Raw genomic sequence first — 21,502 nt, 5'->3', positions numbered from 1 at the left:
GATAGAGAAACATAGACTTTGGGATCAGAACGCCTGGATTATAATCTCATCTCTGTTATTCAGCATCTGTTGCATTGGACAAGTTACTTAACCTGCCTAAGTTTCATTTTTCTTATTGATAAATTGCAGATAATAGCTTCTAATCTATAGACTGTGATGAATAAATGGGTTAACATTTGTAAAATGCTTAGAACATTGCTTGGCATGTAGCAACCATTCAGTAAAGATGAACTATTGGAGCACTTATTACGATCTGAAACTATGCCATTGATATAGTTTGAATATTTATTTCCTCAAATCCCATGTTGAAATGTAATTCCCAGTGTTGGAGGTGGGCCTGGCAGGAAGCGTTTGGGTCATGGGGGCGGATCCTCCATCACTTGGTGCTGTTCATGCAATAGTCAGTGACTTCTTGTGAGATCTGATTGTTTAAAAGTGTGTGACACCTCTCCTCTTCTTGATCCCATACTGGCCATGTGAGACACTTGCTCCCCCTCATCTTTCATGCCTGCAAGGTTTCTGAGGCCTCCCCAGAAACTGAGCAGATGCCAGCACCATGTTGCTTGTACAGGCTGCAGAACTGTGAGCCAATTCAATTATTTTCTTTTTTTCTCTCTCTTTTTTTTTTTCTTTTTTTGAGATGGAGTTTCCTCTTGTTGACCAGTCTGGAGTGCAATGGCATGATCTTGGCTCACTGCAACCTCCGCCTCCTTGGTTCAAGTGACTCTCCTGCCTCAGCCTCTTGAGTAGCTGGGATTCCAGGTGTGCGCCACCACATCAGGCTAACTTTTTGTATTTTTAGTAGAAACGGGGTTTCACCATGTTAGCCAGGCTAGTGTCAAATTCCTGACCTGAGATGATCTGCCCGCCTCAGCCTCCCAAAGTCCTGGGATTACCGGCATGAGCCACTGTACCTGGCTCCTATTTTCTTTACAAATTACCCAGCCTCAAGTACTTTTTTATAGCAACACAAGAAATACACAAATGACAATATGCAGTCATTTGTATATTGTCTGCATCCCAAATTCAATGTAAACTTCATGAGTATTACCTGCATGTTTCTCACTGTATTTCTAACATCTGATATGACAGGCACATTAAATGAATTAAAAGACGAAGCAAAAGAAAACAATGACCTCCCGTCTTTTCCGGATCAGTTTAAAAGCATTAAGAGGTCATAACCTGTCACCTGCCCTTCATATTATACTGCGACTTACCTAAGGAAACGTAATCAGCATAGTGAGGATGGTTGGAATCCTTGCATAATACTGGCTTCCGGAGGTGAGAGTTGGTAAAAATCTTTAATCCCATTGCCTTTCAAGATAAAATCAAGTGTAGATCACTTATCAATATAGATCAATATAGACTAACAGCTTGGACCGATTTTTTCTTTTATGCATATTTTCAATTTTCACTTATTTATTTCTCCATCTCTAATTGTCATATATGTAGAGATACTTCACTGACATTTCCTAAATTTCATGTCTCTGAGTTCCTTAGTTTCTCTAATTCTAATGGCTTTTGCTCTATTTTCCTAATTAAGAGCAGTTGATTAAAACCTTTAAGTAAGGAAGGACAAAAAAGATATCTAATATCCCACTACACTTTCACTACTTTGAATTTGGCATTTTTGTTGAACTAGGGATAGTATCTCACTTGTAAACACTTTAAATAGTTATAATAACCTTATTATAACTATTATCATTTATAACTTTATAATTACTTAAATAAAAGTATATTACTATAACTTTTAAAAATATATTATAACTTTATAGTTTATTATAACTATATAAAATAAAAACTTTATTATAACTTTATCATATAATTATAACTATAATATAAGAAATTTATTAGTTTTTTGCTAATACACTATTCTTTGAGATATTATTTATCAGACATTAGTAATAATTATAAATTAGTACTCTAAGCTTAAATTCTTAGATTAAAAACCCACACCATGAATATTTCTATTTATTTATATATTGTCACATACATTCACCATTTTAAGACATAGTTGTCTTACCTTCACAAGGTCATAGGCATCTTTTCCGAAGTCTGCCCACGCAGGTGTGTAATAAATTCCATTGTAAAGGACATGTTCATCTTTAAGACACGGCACTTTAAGGCCATCTTCTAAGTTAAGTCCTTTGAAATAGTAGCCATGTAGTTCCCTGGAATATAGCTTACTATACACCTAGATGGCAGAAGAGAATCAACTGTATTTTTTTTTTTTTGAAATGGATCCTCACTCTGTTGCCCAGTCTGCAGTGCAGTGGCATGATCTCCGCTCACTGCAACCTTCCTGAACCTCCCTGGTTCAAGCAATTCTCCTGCCTCAGCCTCCCGAGTAGCTGGGACTACAGGCGTGTGACACCATGACAGGATAATTGTTTTTGTATTTGTAGGAGAGATGGGGTTTCACCGTGTTAGCCAGGATGGTCTCCATCTCCTGACCTTGTGACCCACCCGCCTCAGCCTCCCAAAGTGCTGGGATTATAGGAGTGAGTCACCATGCCTAACCCAACTGTAATTTTTATAGGAAACAATTCATTTCTCCATGCAAGCAGTGTATAAATAACCTATATAATCCTGTGAATATCCTATGTAAAATTGTCATAATACCAATACCATAGAAACACATTTTGAGAAAGTATAGGATCTTAGATCTATAAAAACTTGGACATACTATTTAATCAGTTAAATAATTGCTGGCTAAATCACATTAAAACTAACAAAAAAATACATGAGATTCAATTGGATTTTAATACAGTCCAGATAAAGGCACTGCTCAATATTCTTTGCGGACTCATTCAAGGACACTGTTAGACAATGCTCTCGGTTAATTTACTAAATCTCCCTAAGCCTAAGAGTAGACATTAGTCAAAATGGGAATACTGCATCAGTTCTATAGGGTTGATTAATATGATTAAAATTAGATAATAGATATGGGAATATTCACTAGAGTAAGTGTTAAACAGTAGACATTTAGCAACTGTTACTTATTTTTAAAAGTGTTACTCACTTTTTCTATTGGAGAATTAGTACAATTGGAGTAGAGTCCTTTTACATGATTTCTAACCTAAAATATTTTTTATGCTTGGAACTCTGGCCAACTTCTTTCTTTTCTAGTCTATTTAAGGTATCCTGTTTTTATCCAAAGGTAAAGACATAAAGCTATACCGTTGGTTGTGAACAAAAGTGGCTTTTATCACTCACACTTTGTGCCGATAGCTGACCATAATTCCTATGTAGCAATACACTCTGGTCTACAGCCCAAAGAGCACAGAGAGAGTTTGAAGCAGCCGAGACTTGAAGATCGATACTGGATCCTGGTAAACTTTTTTCTTTAGAAAAATTTAAGTTGACCTGAAAATGAAAATAAACAAAAGGGCAAAAAGATGGCAAGTTGTATGAGAAGAAGCATCTTGTAGACTACTCTTAACTTTTTAAAAACACACATAAGTTAGAAGGGCTTTCTGTGATATACCCACCTAATAATAGCCACAATTTAGTAAAACAGGAACAACATCCAAGGTGAATGTTATAATTCTGCTACTCTTCAATCATCCAACATAGTCACTTTTCCATGATAGCTTTCCTTTATTTTTCATTTTGCAATTCTATGAAAAATTGGGAGTTTAAACCCAGCACTCCCTAAGTTCTCCTTAGTTTTCCCAAAAATTGAAAAAGAATCATTTTTGTCTCCCACCTGATTTTTGAAGCACTTCTCAATTTGGAATTGGGCGCTGTCCATCACCATTTCTCCTCCAGGATGCAAGCTATAGACAAGCAGATCTACTGAGGGCGCTAACTCAGGGCGAACATCTATAGAAATGGAAAATACGCCCTTCTTCCCTGTGAAAAGAAAATTTCAAACTGAAAAAGTGCTTTGATGAGATAGTTAATCGTCATCTTGCAGAAACCTGCCACTGAATTTCTAGCCATCCTACCCACTGCCAATGAAAGAGACTGCTCCGACCCACCAAATTTAATTTGTAAAGCATTTCTAGGAGGAGTTCATAACCTATTCCATAAATTACGAAAGAAAGAGACAGTCGAACATTTCTTAATACCTCAAACTTCAGTCTAAGTTTGTTTCATTTAAAAAAAATCCCTTCTCTTTGGAATACAAAAATACTTACCTGTCTTTCTTGGAAGAGAAAGGGAAGAACCAATGACCCTTTTCCATTATAGTAGTGTTTGGAATATAATTAACACAATATTAATTAATTATTTTTTCATTTGGCATTGTGCCTAGTCACCTATCTTTACATGTTCCCCAAGGGCAGTCTGGGGGGCAGTAAAACGATCCTAAAATGGGAGGATAGTGACTTTTAAAGAAAAATATAAAATATATCCCAATTAAAGCATTCTGTTTTTATTAAATTATATGATAAAATTAGAGGCCTCACCATTATCATTGATCTCAATTAGCTGTTGCCCATGAAGAATGATTACACCTTTTGAAATCATCTAGGAAAATGAAAATATAATGATAAAGTTTAGAGAACAGAAACTAAATTTCATTTAATTATAACTAATGTGATTTACCTCCTTTTTCTTGTCTGAACAATACTATTGACACATTTACTAGTAAACTCAGGTTACCAGTAAACAAACATATGACTCTAATAACTATATTCAAGATAATTTAGGAGTCATAAACTTGTTATAAAGCAATTTAATGTTCCACATTCCAAAACAGTTTTCTAAGACCAATAAACAACTTTTTATTTATATTGGTAAATGCTGAATTACATGTAAATGTATTCACTTTAGTGAAACAAAGTTACACAAAGGATTAGGAGGATCCCAGCACTGAAGCGTTTTCTGAAAGCTGTGTTTGATAAGCAAGGTATAAGAAGGCCTGTTCATGTATCTCCACCCAAAATTTAAAGAAAAGAAAGTAGCTAGCAGGGGGTACCCCAGAAAAATGCTTCTCTCACTTCACCTTTATCAGCAACCTTGTGCAAATTTACATCAGCAGACCTCTAAAGTGCAAACGAAGGCTGGAGACTTGAAATCTAGTAAAAACTCCTTGAATTTTTAAATTAAAATTTTAGAATATTATTTTAAAAGATGCTGAGACTTGCAGAAAATCTAAAGCTTCCAGAAGATCTTGTAGCTTGAAGTTGCTGGAGCTGGTACTCCTCCTCTGTTTAATATTGCACTGAATATTAAAATTGCTTTAAATCTCTGAAGTGCCGAGTTCGGGTTATTAGTTCATAAAAAAGAACTGAACCTCAACTAGCTGGAAGATATTGTTTTGGAACTAGAACATTTGCAAAAAGGTATAAAGCTCAATGTTTAATGAGCCTTAAAGATCTGAGTACTGTTGGCTATATTAACTTTGACTTCGCACAACAGAAAGACAGCTCTTGTAACAGACAAGTAAACTGAAGAGGCACGCAGAGGTACTGATATTTGTCAGGTCACCCAATTTAAAAAAAAGCTTAGGCCAGGCGTGGTGGCTCACGCCTGTAATCCACACACTTTGGAGGCCAAGGCAGGCAGATCACATGAGGTCGGGAGTTCAAGACCAGCCTGATCAACACAGTGAAACCTCATTTTAAAAAAGAAGAAGAAGAAAAAAAAAGCTTAAAGGCCTGAGTATCAAATTAATTCTTGAAAGCCTGAGAATCAAATTAGTTCAGCCTCCATCCATTCATTCTAAAATATTATATTGAGGGTTCTCTCTGGGATGTGCACCCTGCTAGGCAGAAACTCCATTCAGCCTATTATGAAAGAATACGTAAGGGAAGACTTGAATTGTCTAGGAGATTAGAAAGTTTCATGTAAGCCAAGAGGTGAATGCTGAGGAGGAATCAGCTAGGAAAACAAGGTGCAGACAGGCTGGGAGTTATGGTAGCAAAAGGGAACGAAGGTAGTTATGGGCAGAAGAAAAAACCTGTGGGAGGCTTCTGAGCCGGAAAAGCACGTGACTTATTCAAGAAAACGGAAGCCCTTTGCGTCTACCATAAAGAAGGCTCAAGTGTAGAATGATGCAAAATGAAGCTGGCGAGCGGCACAGTCGCAGAGCAGATAGTCTTGCAGGCAAAGGAAAGGAACCCGGTATTTGTTTTAATAGAAATAGGCAGTCATTAACTGTATTTAAATTAGGGGAGTGAAATAATCCTAATTGCTTTTGAAAAAAGCACTCTAGATTGCCAGAATAAAGAAAGAAAGAAGAAAAGGGAGGGAGGAAGGAGAAAGAGAGGAAGAAAAAGTCTTTAATTATATTAGGAGACTCATTTAAAATGGAAATGAGACAAAGTAATTGCAAAAGCCTTATCAGATCAGAGTGTGGGGCAAATATAAGGTGTTTCAAGAGGGGAGCTGATGACAAATAACTCAATTCACACCACGGACCTGCAAGATGGCTCAGCTCTGCATTGGGAGGTGTTGGATGTTAAGATGAACCGTCATTCTCAGCAAACTGGCACAAGAACAGAAAGTCAAACACCGCATGTTCTCACTCATAGGCAGGTGTTGAACAATGAGAACACATGGACACAGGGAGGGGCGCATCACACATTGGGGTCTGCTGTGGGGGGGCTAGGGGAGGGACAGCAGGGAATGGGGGGGTTGGGGAGGGATAACATGGGGAGACATGCCAGATATAGATGACGGGGGGATGGAGGCAGCAAACTACCTTGCCATGTGTGTACCTATGCAACAATCCTGCATGATCTGCACATGTACCCCAGAACCTAAAGTACAATTAAAAAAAAAAGAAAAGATGAGCAGAGGCATGGCCAGAAAAGAGGAAGGCAAAAGTCAAGGGCATGTGGGAGTGTCTTTATAAAAACTAGTTAAGAGGTTCAGCTTTTCGCCCTAAGGATGCTTGGTATTTCCCACCCCATTACAGCAATATTATCGTTGACATGTTGAAGAATTTCTGTACCGACTGGTAAAGAGACACTTCCCTGAGCTCCCCAGAGCCCCCTCCCTGCTTCCCTAGAGCCTCTCCTCCACAACCAGCTCCTCTCACCCGCACCTCTCTGCCCCAGTCTAAATGAGCCATGCTTGGCTTAGCTAAGAGCTTCAGTGGAATTATGACTCATACTTTTTCTAATGGCTTGGTGTCCATACCTCGCTAGTCTGAAATATTTTAATATTTGCGGAAATGATGAAGGAAAGAAAAAGTGCGAGAGATAATATAATGAAAAAGTGATAGAAATTGATGATGCAGTAGTGTGAAAAAGGAAGTATCAAAAGATTATTCCAGAATTCTAAGTTTGAAAAATGTGAGAAATCGTGTGGTACTACTTTCACTCTTCATGTAGATATACTCAAACACCTTTAGTTCTCAGAATAATACACTTCAGACATCTTGGACCTCATATGTTATTTTCTAAAATAAGCTTAAATGTATTTCTCATATCTGCTAACTATCCAGAAAACTCCTATTCATCCTACAAAGCCCTATTTAGGCATATTCTCTTTATGTATTTTTATGTCTTTTTCCTTTAAAATGTGTATATACATATAAGTGTAAATATATAGACATATATCTTTTTCCTAAACTAGAGGTTCTCAAATTTTCATTTGCTTCAGAATCACCCGGAGGACTTGTTAAGACAATTTCTAACTTATTTCCAGAATGTCTAACTTATTCCCAGGCGATGCTGACACAGCTACTCTACGAACTATACTTTGATAATCACTGTCCTAAACTCTAGCTAGAGTTAATCATTCATTTTTCTGTAACACTTTAGTAGCCATACATGTTTCATTTGTTGTGTTTATGTCATTATAATTTGTTTTGTCCCCAGTTATACTTTTTCTATTTCTTTTATTGTTACAATTATTAATACAGTTCCTGGAACATGAAAAAACATTCAGTAAGCGTTGGCTGATTGAATTAATTCATTTTTCATTAATTTTATATCAATGAAGTATCATGCATCCATTTAGACCATGTAAAATCATCCCTAATACCAATCTAATATAATAAAAATTAACACAATATCTTTTGTGTGCCAGAAGTTGGGCAAAGGGCTTTATGTATATTATTGAATAATTTATCTTAACAACCCTGTGATTAGACATTATCTTACAAAAAAATTAAGATTCTCTAGAGATTTAAATGGCTTTCAAAAAGTAACACAAAGCTGGTAGTAAGTATCAGAACTATGATTTGATCCCAGCTATGTCTAAATAGAAAGGGGTTCCTCTGAAGAAAGGGTCTGAGAATGACAGACGGTTATATGGGCTGTGGTGGCATGGCCTTTTTCCTCTTTACTTAAAAATAGAAATCAGTTATATAAGTTTTATCATTTATGTTGACTTTGAGCTTCCTCATGGCCTATAGGAAAAAGGATTTCATTAGGTTCAAAGAAGTTTTAAAGAAAAGAAACAATTTTGGTTGCGGAAGAATATTTTCAGTTCATACCAAATAATTGAAGTTTGCTGTGTAGGTTTTGTCTTCCAAGTCTTCCATGTTGAGAAGGTAGTGCACCAGCACCCTCTTCTGCTGGTGGCATCTCAGTTCTTCCATCTCTTGGACAATCTTTATGAAGCTGTTAGTCTTGGAGTAAAATCGGTATACAAAGTACTCCGGTTGAGGGTATTGAGGCAACACCCAGCCACGAGCCTGGCAATTTTCATTGGCCTTGTAGGCTGCCTAGACAAAAAATCAAATTTACAGGAATTTTAGGATAAAGAGAAAGGATGAGTGAAAGAATATTTGAAAAGATGGTTTATTGTCATCCTGCTTTTTATCTCTGCAAGAAAAGTTTATAGCCATTCTACATGAAGTCTAACCGAATTCTCCATTTTCTAGTTATACTCTAGAGCAACCACTATGGTTTTTACAATTTAGTCTATTCAAGTCCTGGTTCAATAATATTACATTAAATATTTTACTGTATTCGTTACTATAATTATACATTTTCCAGCATGCAGATTGCTATATCTCCCTCACTATAACATGAAGAACCTGTGAGAGCAAAAGTTTACTTTGCTTCTGATAACACAATACGAAATTTTGCTGAAAGATGGACAGGTTTTTATGAAATACCAGCAAGGTGTTTATTGTAATCATAGTAATTTACCATTATCAACACAAACAGTCTGAGGAGTCCTTTAAAAATATCTAAGAAGGATTGATAGTTAATTATTACAGATAGTAGTTTCCATCTCTCTTGAATATATCCAGAGAAATTCTTTACATTATTCCAAGGCGATAGATTACAAGGCTTCTCACATATTTCCTTCTATAAAAATGCAATTTTCTTTCTATTTCCATAATAAAAGTGAAGCGCTGCTTATTTTCCACTAATTATCTTTTATACACTTTATGCTATCCTTCCATCTTTTCCAGGGATTCACAAAATAATTTTAATTTACCTTTCATGGGGCCTATCTTCTTAATATTTAACCATTTTCGGTACTTGAGATTCATACCAAGATGTATCTTTTCATTTCTTTTCCATAAACATAGTTTTGTATAGACCTAAACCTTAGCTAGCCAGTGCAGGTTTTTGCTTGCTTGCTTGTGTTTGTTTTACTTGCCTTCGGTTTAACTTACTTTCAAAGTGATATTTGGGTACGTAAACGTGGATGTGTCCAAGAAAAACTGAGCAATGCCGTTTACATCTGTGGTGTAGTTGCCCACAATTTTGTCCTTCAGATGCAACTGGACAACTTCATTTGGGATTGGAGCGTTGTCTGGATTAAGCAATTTAATCTGTACAAGAGGAAGAAAATACATTTCTGAAGTATTTAGTAAATTTGGGAAGCATCTTGATGGCATTTGCCAAGGTTCTCTCATGGGCACTCCCCTCTCCTTGGTATGGATGCACTTCCTGGGCGGTTTCCTCTACTCCCGGCGAGTGTGTGACATGTACCATTCATGTACTACTGAGCCGAAACTCTGATTCTCCTACCCACAAAGATCTCTGAAAACCCATGCCCATATAATTATCCTGAATATTTTTTATAATAAAAATGCTACAGAAACCCTCAAACTGGAATGATTATTACTGTACCCAAGCGTCCCTTTTTTCTCTCTCTTATTCATCTCAGTGAATAGCTCAACCACGCAGACACTGAGGTCAAATATCTAGAGGTATCCGAGACTTTTTATTTTTGTTTTCCTATAATTTCAATTGTTGATAAAGTATTTTCAATTGTATCTTTTTAACATTTTCTGTTTCCAACTGATCATATTCATTCCTGCTGCTATTCCTTATGTCGGTTTCTTATCTTTTATACCTCATACATCTATTTTTTTCTATCCAGTCTCCCTCTCCTGTATTGCTTTTCTTGTTCTTTCTCTATACTGGCATCAAACCAAATTTTCTAAAATGCAAAGTTTAGCACTCTCCTCCCTAAAATATTGTAGCGACTGCTCTGATCAGTCATGGTTATTTGCTAGAACTCTCTTTCTCCTTGTCTTACTAGCAGAGGCAAGGATTGCTTTAAAAAGTCCCTTCTGAAAGCCAGGAACGGTGGCTCACGCCTGTAATCCCAGCACTTTGGGAGGCCGAGGCGGGTGGATCACGAGGTCAAGAGATCGAGACCATCCTGGTCAACACGGTGAAACCCCGTCTCTACTAAAACTACAAAAATTAGCTGGGCATGGTGGCACGTGCCTGTAATCCCAGCTACTCAGGAGGCTGAGGCAGGAGAATTGCCTGAACCCAGGAGGCGGAGGTTGCGGTGAGCCGAGATCACGCCATTGCACTCCAGCCTGGGTAACAAGAGCGAAACTCCGTCTCAAAAAAAAAAAAAGTCCCTTCTGAAATTGTAATATTTGTAGTAGATAGAATGCCTGCATCCATATCTATGCCAGTTGGAAGGCTTTAAAGGCAACCTTCTTAACAACATCTAAGGCTACAATAACCAGAAAAAAAACTGTCTAAGACATACTCTTTTTTTAGCTGTCAGTTTCTGCAAAACAACTTCTGCCTTGGAGCCTTTCATGCTGTTTCTGTCACTTATCATTTTCCTGCTGGCCCAAGCAAACACAATCCTTTTTTCTTGCTCAGCATCTGCAGACTGATGCCTCAGTTGCACCATCTACACAGCTTTTGAATGTATTTCATCTCAAGGCTTGATCTTGTAAGAAAAATTCAGCTTGTCTCAGCAATCCACAGGCCACAGACACATGACACCATGCCTTTATGATCACACAGAGGTTTGCCCTAATTTTAGTACACCTCGACTGGAAAGATCCTTTGAGTAATTTCTAGTCACAGAAAAACGAATAAGCCATGTGATTTCTGGGCACTTTCCTTTCTTTCTTTGTCCCCAAATGCAAACAGTGCCGAAGTGATGGTACCAGGCCCATTATCAACTGCAGGGGCCAGGCATGCAATGCTTCATTGGCAGATGTTTCTTGTGGCAGAGGTATTTGCCATACGTCTTCCAATTTTAAGCAGTTATCATTTCAGTCATCCGTGGATGCTGCTACGTCACTTATGAAGAAATTCCCTTGTTAGCCCACAGCCTTGCCCAGCTTTCTATGTTCAAATATGCTACTCCTGGAGTAGCATACCTCCAAAGCCTTGAAATTTGTAGGGGACATTGAAAAAGCAGATAGTACCTCTATTCTGGCAATAAAGTTTACCCTTCAAAAGTGCTCCCTAGCAATACTGAGCCACGTGTCTGATGACCTTATGACACAAGGCACGGCCAGATAAACCATTTTTAATTTCCAGTAATGCAGCTGCCATAGTGACTCACTATATCACTGAGAAACCAGCCCCCTTTCCAAAAGTGGAACAGAAATGACTTGTTTCTCCCGGCACATTTCCTGGAAGTGATCAGAGCATTTACCACTGTGAAATGGCCACAAACCTAAAAAGTACCACTTTATACAACTATATTTCTGAACTAAAACATTTTATTGTTTGAGACTCACATCTGTTCATAGCTGCCATTGGTCATCCTGAAATGATCAAGGAAATGAGAGCTCTTACGCGAGTTTTCAATAATTAATTCTTTCAAATGCTAATGAAGAGGGTGTGTCCAGGCAGGACGCTGTACCTGTATTACAATATATTAATGACAGACTACTTTGTCCGAGGATGCCTGATTCATGTAGGTACCACCTATTCCCTACCTCCATGATAAATTCTTACTAACCTCAGCTTGTTTTCCCAGCTCTCCTCTATAGGAAAAGATGTCTTGGAGCTCCTCATTATAGGATAAGATAATACTTTACCTTGAAGTGTCCAGAAGCTCTGAGAGGTAATGGGAAGGAGCTGGGCCTTAATGACTAGGCTAAGGCTTAAGTTCATGTGCACACACACATACACACACACACACACACACACACACATACACACACACCCCTCTCAACCAGGTCTTATGCTAGAGAAGACAGAAATAAAACCCCTGAGCTAATCTGGAGTATGATTGACTGGCAGATTTTAGGGGATTATAGCTAATTTTTTAGAGGGGATAACAGAATTTAGGCAACATTTTTTAAAACATTCCAAATCACCCTTCATTGAGAATCACTATTCTAAGAGTGGCAAATCCTATTTTATCACTTTTTAACTTATTAGCCAATAAATTTTGCCATTTGGCAATGTCTGCAAATGCTTTGGGCTATCACAAATAGGAAGGGGATGGTCCTACCAGCATTTAGTAGGTAGAGACTGGGGATGTCGCTAAACTCCCACCATGCACAGGGTAGCCCTCACTGCAAAGTATTATCTGGCCCAAAATTTCAGCTGTGCCAAGGCTAAGAAAGAATGGTTTAGAGAAACAATGCATCTGAGTAATGACTGTCGGTGTCTGCTAACATCTCAGTAAGAGCAGAAGAGTGCTTTCTGTGAAAAGTACATGACACTACCTGTACTATATGCTTGGTACTGCACCCACCAAAAATGAACTTGAATCTGATCAAGCTTCCGAAGCTACCTACTGGCTTATATGAAACACAGGGGACTGAAAGTAGTTACTTCTGGGGAAGTATTCGCAAAATGAAGGGATTAAGGGGAGAGGTGCTCATTGTTCTTTGTATTTTGATTTATGTTGTTATTTTTCTTTTTAGTATATACGTTGTCTGCGATTTAAAAATTACTTATTTTCCTTCCCAGTCATGGTAGCTTGACAGAGCGCGATGGTGGCGACCACGTCTGCAGGGGTACCGGCGACCATGTTGGAAAAACAAGAGTTTTATCAGCTTCTGAAGAACCTGATCAATCCAAGCTGTATGGTGTGGAGGCAAGCAGAGGAAATCTATGAAAATATCCCAGGATCTTCGTCCAACGGTGAGGGCTGCAGCCTGTGCTACACTTGGACAGATAGCTACGGGTTTTGCACCTAATCTCCAAAAGAAATTTCATGAAATCGTGATTACGTACCACGGAAAATCAAGGTAATCAGTGTGTGCAATCACACGCAGCTTCTGCTCTTATTATTTCTATTGACAACTGCCCAAATCATTGCTAGTTCTGTATTTGGATAGTAGAAAACTCTACATTCCATCTTGGTGATTAAGCTTCAAGAGTTGATTCAGAATGGAACTAAGTTGGCCTTGGAACAACTTGTGACAACCATTGCATTGGTTGCAGATATAATGGAAGAAAAATTTATCCCGTATCATATAATATTCACTAAAGCACATCGCTAAGCTTGCTGTTCAGAAGGAACTCAAGCATTTGAGAGGAAAAACTATTGCGTGCATTAGCCATATTGGTCCTGTTGCTGGGAAGGAAAAATTGTTGCAAGATGGATCAAATGTGATGCAGCTGTTGTTGAAGACACAATCAGACTTAAATAATACGGCAAATGATACCCTCAGACCTCTTACGTGGTTTCAGCATGGCCTAGAATTCTTGGAAAAGATCTTCAACAGTACCTTCCACTGGTTATCGAGCTTCTTACTAAGACTGCTTCAGCTAAGCCTGATGTTGCTCTCTTAGACACACAGGATGTGGAGAATATGAGTAAGGATGATGGCTGGCAATTTGTAAATCTCGGAGAACAGCAAAGTTTTGGAATTAATACTTCAGGACTTGAAGCAAAAGCAACTGCTTGCCAGATGTTGGTTTACTATGCTAAGGAGTTCAGGGAAGGGTCTGTGGAATATACAGAACAACTTGTGAAGCTGGTGGTTCCTTTACTGAAGTTTTATTTCCATGGCAATGTTCGAGTGGCAGCAGCAGAGTCCATGCCTGTTCTCCTGGAATGTGCCACATCTGTGCAAGTAGAACAGTGGCCCAGAGTGTCTTGCACAGATGTGGCAATTCATATGTGATCCCTTAATCCAGGCTATTGGTACTAAACTGGATAAAGACGTGCTCTCAGAAATAATGAATTCTTTTGCAAAGTCCACTGAAGTTATGGAAGATGGTTGCCTTAATGATGAACACTTGGAAGAACTGAGAGGAAGACTGAAAGCAAAACCTCAGGACACTTTAAAACCAAGAATGGAGACAGGTTAAAAGACAGGAAGAAAACTAAGATCAATAGGTTGAGATGTCTCTGCAAGATGAGGATGAACGTGACATTTATATTCTAACCAAAGTATCAGATATTTTGCACTCTTATTTAGTACTTAAAAGATTTTACCATGGTTTGAACAATGACTTCCGTTAATTGTAAATCTAATTTGTTCAAGTACGACATGGCCAGACAGACAGTGGGGATCGTGTGTACCTGATGACACCATAGAGCACTGCAGTCCAACTGCACTTAAATATGTAGAATATTTTTGGTGGCCAATGCTTCTAAATACGAGAGGTAACAACCTTGAAGTAAGGCAAGCTGCTGCATACGGCCTGGGCGTCATGGCAAATTGTTGGAGATGACTGTCGTTCTTTATGTTCAGAATTTGTGCCACTGCTGGTAAAAGTTATCAAGTGTGCAAATTCCAAAAACAAAACCAAAAAAAGTCATTGCTACAGAGAGCTGTATCTCAGCAGTAGGGAAGAGTTTGAAGTTTAAGCCTAACTGTGTAAATGTAGATGAAGTTCTTCCACACTGGTTTTCATGGCTTCCACTGCAGGAAGATAAACATGAAGCTATTTAGACTTTGAGTTTTCTCTGTGACCTAATTAAAGGTAACCACCCAGTTGTAATTGGTCCAAATAATTCCAGTCTTCCCAAAATAATCAGTATAATTGCAGAAGGAAAAATTAATGGAACTATTAACTATGAAGATCCTTATACCAAACGCCTAGCTAATGTTGTGTGTCAGGTACAGACCGCTGAAGACTTATGGCTGGAATGTGTATCTCAACTTGATGATGAACAGCAGGAAGCCTTACAGGAGTTGTGAAATTTTGCTCGAAGCACTTTAATAAAACTTGAATATTCTCTACCGTAAAAGTAACTACAAATAGGTGAATGGATTTTATTATAAATCAGAGAACTGTTTTGTCCCTGCTAAGCAACAGAATTAGTCAATGTTAGTCCTCTGTTGATCTTGCCTGTTTTATCTCCCAGGCACAGACCTTGGTGTTAACCTGTGCTTCAAGCTGTCTTACAATGTTTGTCGCCTTTCCCCTAGTTGATGTGAAGTATAAGAAGTGTTGCAATTTGTTTGAACTACTATTGATGCTAGCCAAGCAGTATACTCGATGTGAAGATGTCATGCTATCACGATATGCCAAGAGCTCACGAAAATAAGACAGAAGTTCCAGGACAAACATCTTTGGAATTGTGAGTGAGGGATATAGTGGAAGGTTGTCCCTCCTTGATTAATACTCTTGGTATTCGTGCTGTGGAAGGATGCTGGAACTAGGAGAGAGCTTTGAGATATTACTGTGGAATGTGGGATGTATGTGAACTTTTTCATTATGTATTCCCGGGAACTGGGTGGGATGTATCCATATTCTAGTTCCCAAGGTGTCCAGCTGAGAGTCAGAGAACTTTTAAATTTCTTTAGCCAGACTCTATTTTTTTTAAGTTATCCAGGATTTCAAGAACCATGGTTACTGAAAAAGGAGTCCTGACACATGTAACATTGGTAGCATGTAACAGTGTTTGACAAATGTTAAGTAATTAATATTCTTGGGAGTCAGTGTTGTGTTTCAGCAGAGTATTATTTTGTGAATGTATGCCGTTTCCCCCCTGCAAAGCAGTTTAACAAGAAGAGAAGCTCTGATTATAGGGTTTAATTGATTTCTATTTCCAAGAATTTCCTAATAGATTCTACAGTAGCATGGAAGAGTATTCCATTGTAAAAGTGAGAGGAAAGCAAATGTAATTTTCTTTGAACATGAAAAAGAAAGCAACTTTGAAAGTAGTCATTTAGCAGTAGACGTGCATTATTATGAGAAAACAGCTCTGTAAATGCAGGGTTAATTATATTAATTGGAATGTCGGTCTTTAATGTTGAGCTTACTGTAGGGTAGAAAAGAGCTTTTTACTCAGCTAATTGTTAATCATGGATCCAAACTTAAATACATCTATCATTTCCTGAAGCTATTGTGAATACTGTGTATGCATTTAGCAAATGATTAAGACCTAATAAGTACTCAATAAATTGTAGATGTTACTGAAAAAAAATTACTTTTTAAAAAAAATATACAACCATAATCACACATACTAGAGAAGAAAACTTAAAACTCTAACTAATTCTTAGGTAAAAACAAAAATAATACAATCATCAAAAATGATTTTAATTGAACTTAAAATTGTTAAGATGATAAATTTCATATTATATGCATTTTTCCATAATTTAAAAAATAAAAATAATATAGAAAAACACCTGTGAGGAGGAAAGCTGCACTTAGGAAAAACTGTATAAATTTGAAAACATGGAAGTTCAAAATAAGTATTTATAACAAGATGCTAGAAAAAAAGTAGAAAAAATATATAATAAAAATAAATGATGAAATGAAAATCATTTAAAATAACATTAAAAATAAAGATATTAATAAATGCAAAAACCAATGGGAAAAAATCACAAACAACTAGGAATAAAAAAGGGGAAATAAATTATGGTAGATTTAGTTTTTCAAATCATAAGTGAACATAACTATTTTATGCCCCCTATTTTAAAAAACTAAATTTAATGAGAAATATCTAGATATAGAAACTAACACATTATAGAAAATTCTTAGTAAATTAAAAAAGGAAAATTTTTGACTTGATAGAGTATATCTCACAAAATTCTACAGTTGCTTATTAGGCTTATGGATTAAATTTTAAAAAGCATTCCCCAAAATATGCAAACACAACCAGAAAGTCTACTATCATCTCTAATATTCAATTTGGAGATCTTTGCCAATCGAATAAAACAAACTAATGAATAACGAAAACCTCAGAAGATTAAGTTCAGAAGGAAGCTAAAATATATCATTTTCACATAAAATACTCTTTACACAGAAAACACTTTTAAATCACAAAAAAGATACAAGAGACAAACAGGAACCCAAGAAATCATCTCGGGTAACAATAACATAAGAGGGAGGAAATGTAGAATTCCCAAGTCTAGGGAAGGTTATTTTATATTCAAAAAAAATTATATTCTTTGAAGGTATCATATTTCTCAGTTCTATATATTTAGTAACAGAACATGGAACTATATAAAGCAAAAATGTACAAAGCAAAGAGAAAGGTTAGAAAAAAATTATGTTAACATTATCCACAACTACTCAGTAATGGAAATTAACATATATCAAATTATCTATTTGCCAAAGCTGTATTTCAATCTAAATTGGCTCATAAAATGACTTTTACTGAAATTTGTTTCGACAAGTCCTTTAAGTGATGCTGATGCCAGTTTGAGAACCACTGCTCTGTAAGATCAAAGCCAGGTTACCCACTTTTGCATTTCTTTTTTAGTGTTCTTCTGTCAACCTGAATATTACTTCCTCAGAAAAACTTTCCATGATCATTTAGTCCAGATTTTAGCAAACTTCTTTCGGAAAGCACCATGGTCTCCATCTGATATATATTTGAATTGTTTAAAAATAATGTTTTTAAAATGTTAAAATAAATCACTCATAGCTCACTGGCTGTACAAGGCAGGTCTCTGTGGGATTTGCCTGTGGGCTGTGGTTTGCCAGTTCCTGAAGTAGAGTAGTTAAATGGTTGGTATTTCACTGACATAGCCCCTATCACAACTACAATAAAGAATTATTTGTAAAATTATCTGTTAAATGCTTATTATCTCTGTTACACTATAAACTCCATAAAAGCAGTGATAAACGTGCCTCTCTACATCACCATTTAATTCCTAATTCTGACATTGACTATATAATTTATTGTCCAAACTTGGACATTTTGAGGGTAAAGCAGGATACTATTAACAGGCACAACTTGATAAAACGTATGCACCAGGACAGACCTGTGAAAATCAACACTGGAGGACATGCTAAAGTGCTGAGCACAGAGATTCCTACGTAGTAATTCTGAGGGAAAGCTGTTGGAAGATTAATCGATAAATGAAAGAGCAAATGAATGAATGAGTAAGGTATGTTTAAAAAAAAAGATTGCTTCTCTTACCTGGCCAAAATAAGGGAGTCCCTGTTTGTAGGACATATCCATATTCTTAAAACTAATCTTCACCATTGACGAGTCTATGTATATGGACTTGGAGCCCTGAAAGCTGTACCCTTGCAGTCAAGAAACATTTTTAAAGAAAATGTCCCCCCAAAAAATTCCAAAAAAGGTTTAAAAAAAAAAAAAAAACAAAAAAACCCACAAAGGCTCACCATTCCTTCTAATGGTTGCCTTTCCCTTTCCTAAGCAGTTTTAATATATAGGTACTTCTTCAGATGTCTTTTATAAAGAAAGTTAATCAAGATGGCACAAAACGCTTGTGACAACTGCTGTCGCTGCTTTTTATAAAATATTCAACTAATTTATCATTCCTTCCTGATGGACTAGTAAACGTTGATTTCTCATTATTCCTAAGTAATTGCTTAACAACATTTCTTTTACTCTCTGCTTGCTTAAAACATGTGCTTTAATTTATTAATAGTAAGAATTGTTTTATATATATATATATATATATATATATATATATATATATATATATGTAATTAAAAAGGGCATTCTGTGCTTATGGGAAAAGGGGCATTAAGTCCAGGAGACACAAGAAATTAGTCATCAGAAATATTTTTGTCTGGCCGGGTGGCTCACGCCTGTAATCCCTGCACTTTGGGAGGCTGAGGCGGGCCGATCACCTGAGGTCAGGAGTTTGACACCAGCCTGGCCAACATGATGAAATGCTGTCTTTACTAAAAATACGAAATATAGTTGGGCATGCTGGAGGGCGCCTGTAATCCCAGCTACTCCGGAGGCTGAGGCGGAAGAATCGCTTGAACCTGGGAGGCGCAGGTTGCTGTGAGCTGAGATTGCACCACTGCACTCCAACCTTGGCAACAAGAGCAAAACTCCATCCAAAAAAAGAAGGGAGGAAGAGAGGGAGGGAGGGAGGGGAAAGAAAGAAATATTTCCTGGTCATGAGATAAATATTTAAATAAGTATTTTCCTGGTCATGAAGCTAGGTACTAGATTTATTTTCAGAGGCTTGGTAAAATATTCTCCCCAAACTATTTTACTTCCCATGTTCTAATTCTATGCTCACCAAAAAAAATTTAATAATCAACAATTACATGTCTCAATTATATTTACCTGTGGAATAATTAAGGAAAAGGAATATGCTTGTATCTAAAACCAAATACTCCCATTATAAATCAATAAATTGGCATTCTTCTATTGTAGTCTTATTTAAATTTAATAATTGACCATCCATCAACAGGCGTGTAAAAATTTTGGTTTATATAGGAAACATTCAGAATTTGAATCAGATGAATGCAAAGAAAAGCCCTTGGGGAAGAAATGACTGTATTAACCAGGTAACAATTCCAATGAGGCAGTGATATCCATTGAGGTCTGACCTCTTAGAGAGCATTACCTGTTCCATCTTCTGTAACAAGAGCATGCACTTCGAGGAAATGCCAGTATCCTTCCCGATTTAACTCAAAAGCATCTGTGTTAATAAACTTGGAGACACAGCCATCTTTTCCTAACTGAAAAGTTAATGAATAGAACAATTTTAAAAAGTTAAATTTTAAAAGAAGACTGTAAGAAATAATTGTAACAGGGAAATGTGTAACCTCACTGAAGCAACTTTAAGAATACTACTGTATTATCCAAATTTTAGTTTTAGAAAATAATCCATTGTGTTTCTATCATTTAAATTTTCAGTTCATGTATTTAATTCTAACTACATTTGAATTTTTAATAAATATTTACTCTTACAATATTGTGTTTTAAAAAACTCTTCATGGTGACATTATTTTGTTAATGTACACAATAAACATATCCATCACTAGTCACATGTATTCACACATGATATTTGCAATTTTGGTAATTTCAGCCATATTCTTTTACGGTTTTGAAACTGAGTTTTATATTATATTGCTACCGTGCCTTGGACATTGATGGGACTACTTACATAGACGTTAAGAACATATGTTTAACAGTCAAACACCAGGATTTGAACCCTGGCTTTGCCCCTTATTACTTCCTACAAAATGGGATGTTAATAAAGAGCTTGTAGAATTGTATTACATTAGATAGTAACTGGCAAGTGCTTAGCACAGGGCCTGCCACTTAGTAAACATTCAGTAAGTAGTAGATTTTTATATTAGATTCCTTTAAATTTCTCTCAGTGTCTAGACAAGTGAGGCTGTCTCACTAAGTGAAATTTTAAATGTCACAATTAATAACCAAAGTTAAACAGGAGGAATTGGCAAATATTTTAAAAATGTGGGATAAATTGTATTCATAGATTCCGGGACTATGATATTGGGGAGAAATGGAGTTCTGGTTCTACTCCACCTTATGATGACATGAGGTAATCTAGTTCTCAAGATGTGGGTGACATGTCAAAATCATGTGCCACTTCAGGGGATCCCTGAAACCGTAAGAAGGTTTAGAGCCATTTCCACAAAGTTAAAGGTCTAGAAAAATTTCCACTATGCTGAAGATGAATAATTAGATAAATTATTTAGTTCACACTCCTGCTTCACATGTGCATTTTATTTATTTTTTTAACTTTTATTTTGGGTTCAGGGGTACATGTGCAGGTTTGTTACACAGGTAAATTGCGTGTCATGGGGGTTTGGCGTACAGATATTTCACCATCCAGGTAATAAGCATAGTACCCAATAGGTGGTTTTTTTTTTGGGGGGGGGGACGGAGCTTCCCTCTTGTTACCCAGGCTGGAGTGCAATGGCGCGATCTGGGCTCACCGCAACCTCCGCCTCCTGGGCTCAGGCAATTCTCCTGCCTCAGCCTCCTGAGTAGCTGGGATTACAGGCACGCACCACCATGCCCAGCTAATTTTTTGTATTTTTAGTAGAGACGGGGTTTCACCGTGTTGACCAGGATGGTCTCGATCTCTTGACCTCATGATCCACCCGCCTCGGCCTCCCAAAGTGCTGGGATTACAGGCTTGAGCCACCGCACCCAGCCTAATAGGTGGTTTTTTGATCCTCAACCCTTCCCACCCTACATGCATATTTTAAATTTCCAGATCTCTCAAATCTCCTCAAGGTCATCTATATAACATAGCCTT

At 37.0% G+C, this 21,502-nt stretch overlaps 2 protein-coding genes across 2 annotated transcripts in view; one reads left to right on the top strand and one right to left on the bottom strand.

Moving 5' to 3' along the window:
* Positions 1-21,502, bottom strand: part of LOC116534107 (ovostatin-like) — a 51,846-nt gene that overhangs the window by 7,247 nt on the left and 23,097 nt on the right. Inside the window, exons 8-16 of the mRNA XM_032254214.1 lie at positions 19,835-19,949; positions 18,418-18,527; positions 9,533-9,691; positions 8,396-8,626; positions 4,413-4,473; positions 3,710-3,855; positions 3,217-3,366; positions 2,024-2,194; positions 1,218-1,314 (exon numbers count right to left, since the gene is read on the bottom strand). Coding sequence (XP_032110105.1) covers positions 1,218-1,314; positions 2,024-2,194; positions 3,217-3,366; positions 3,710-3,855; positions 4,413-4,473; positions 8,396-8,626; positions 9,533-9,691; positions 18,418-18,527; positions 19,835-19,949 — 1,240 coding nt within the window. The remainder of the gene's footprint in view (positions 1-1,217; positions 1,315-2,023; positions 2,195-3,216; positions 3,367-3,709; positions 3,856-4,412; positions 4,474-8,395; positions 8,627-9,532; positions 9,692-18,417; positions 18,528-19,834; positions 19,950-21,502) is intronic.
* LOC116534338 (ran-binding protein 6-like) lies at positions 13,079-13,285 on the top strand. The gene has a single exon (XM_032254699.1). It carries the CDS (start codon positions 13,079-13,081, stop codon positions 13,283-13,285), a length of 207 nt encoding a protein of 68 aa, XP_032110590.1.

This window comes from Sapajus apella, unplaced genomic scaffold (assembly GCF_009761245.1).
Source record: "Sapajus apella isolate SASKATOON/1434 unplaced genomic scaffold, GSC_monkey_1.0 scaffold86, whole genome shotgun sequence".
Classification (NCBI taxonomy): Eukaryota; Metazoa; Chordata; class Mammalia; order Primates; family Cebidae; genus Sapajus; species Sapajus apella.
Note: the sequence above shows the minus strand (reverse complement) of the source record. Positions and strands in the feature narration are given on the sequence as shown.